Source organism: Aplysia californica, unplaced genomic scaffold, assembly GCF_000002075.1.
Source record: "Aplysia californica isolate F4 #8 unplaced genomic scaffold, AplCal3.0 scaffold00208, whole genome shotgun sequence".
NCBI classification, from domain to species: Eukaryota; Metazoa; Mollusca; class Gastropoda; order Aplysiida; family Aplysiidae; genus Aplysia; species Aplysia californica.
In genome coordinates, this window is record NW_004797478.1 from 825,883 (window position 1) to 827,459 (window position 1,577).

At 42.6% G+C, this 1,577-nt stretch overlaps 1 protein-coding gene across 2 annotated transcripts in view; it reads right to left on the reverse strand.

Moving 5' to 3' along the window:
* LOC101857254 (glycoprotein 3-alpha-L-fucosyltransferase A) overlaps nt 1-1,577 on the reverse strand; it is a 24,889-nt gene that overhangs the window by 6,335 nt on the left and 16,977 nt on the right. For both annotated transcript variants that reach the window (XM_035970007.1, XM_005099285.3), the window contains exon 2: nt 428-1,146. In XM_035970007.1, coding sequence (XP_035825900.1) covers nt 428-1,136 — 709 coding nt within the window. In that variant the 5' untranslated portion in view covers nt 1,137-1,146. The remainder of the gene's footprint in view (nt 1-427; nt 1,147-1,577) is intronic.

A 1,577-nucleotide genomic window follows, 5' to 3' on the forward strand; every position in this document is an offset into this window, starting at 1 on the left:
GGAATGATCTGTGCAGTAACATCAACTGAAAGCCTTTGGGCTACTATAATTATTTACACTCTACGGTAATGGAACAATAAATCTTGAGAGATGCAACAAATAAGGTCTAGATCTAGATCTATACTCTCAAAACAAAATGCGCCAAGCAAAATATCACTTCCGCCCCGGAGTTTCTAAAATTACAGAGACAGAAGAGTCGGCCTACAAAAGCGATCGACAAAATAAAGAAATTTAGCTTTTTGCAGCAAAACTGTCTCAAAACTGAAAAAACGAAGGGCGTCATGATCTGGAGAATATTTTAAAGAATCTTTTGGCAAAAACCGCATGTTGTTCGATGCAGCCATTAAAAAGCCTTATGAATAGCAAAATTCGGCCACGACAAATAGATAATAGAAGCTTTACTCGTGCAAAGAGCTTAAATACTCACGTGGATACCCGTAATGGGCAGGAGATTCCCAGAAAGCCTTCGTCCAGATCTGGCCCGGGCGTCGTACAGACTTTGGCAACACCCCGTGGGATTCCGGAAATATGATCACCATGTCTGCAGAACCTCTCCATTTGGAATAAAACTTGCACTCACTGTACGGACAACGGGTGAAATCTCTATTTAACAAATTCAGATCCGTCGTCGTGAACCACTTCAGACAGTTAAAACAAGAGATGGTTTTCGTTGACCTACTTTTGTTCCCCGAGATGGCGGCTTTTGGTGTTGTGAGATTGGAGTAAATCACTGGCGTGATGATAAACGGGGATTTGAACTCATGCCCCTCAGTTGATTCAAACCCTAGTTTTCTTAACTCGTCTTCGGCGAATTTTCTCGCTTGAGGTGAAAGTTTTTCCACCCATGAGGATCGTGTTGCCATAGCAGCTATAGACTCGGACGCCGCTGATGTATTCGTCTGCTTGAGGTCTTGGCTGACCAGCATGGAGGACTCCCCAAGAAGTGACACCTGAGTGTTTTGTTTCACTGGAGGACCCACCAGGACCCCGGACAGAAAAGAGTGGACAACGCGAGGGGTCATTCTATTGGTGACGAAGGCGTCGAAGGTGAAAAGCACCAGCGTTGCGGTCAGAAATAAGAAGAGAACAGTTTTCCTAACTGTTGACCACGCCCACTTGTCCGGAACGGGTGTCATCGTGAATTGGCTGGAGAAAAAAAGTTTGTAAAATTTAATCTAGAGCTTTGTGGTAAAACGGGCTATGGAAATGAGATTTGTTATTTGTTTGTTAGAGTAAGTGTTTTTTTAATGTAGGTCTTTTTACGTCCACATCGATACAATTTAGATTATTTAGAAGGCAGAATTCCGACAATGCATGTAAAGGCCAAAAAGAGCTGAGAGGGATAGAGGGATACATCCTAGCAGAAAAACAGAGATACTCGATAACATTTCCTCCCCACCAATGATAGTACATAACAAGATGGGCCACTTTTCTCTTTGAGCCAATTAAAAAAGTGTCCTCAAAATTTGGTGGCGCCCTCTTCACAAAAGCGCACTCTTTGCGAACAGAGTTACCCTACTTGAGTTTTAAAAAATCAAAGTGAAACTAGCAAGTTTTGGGATAAATTTCGGAAGAAC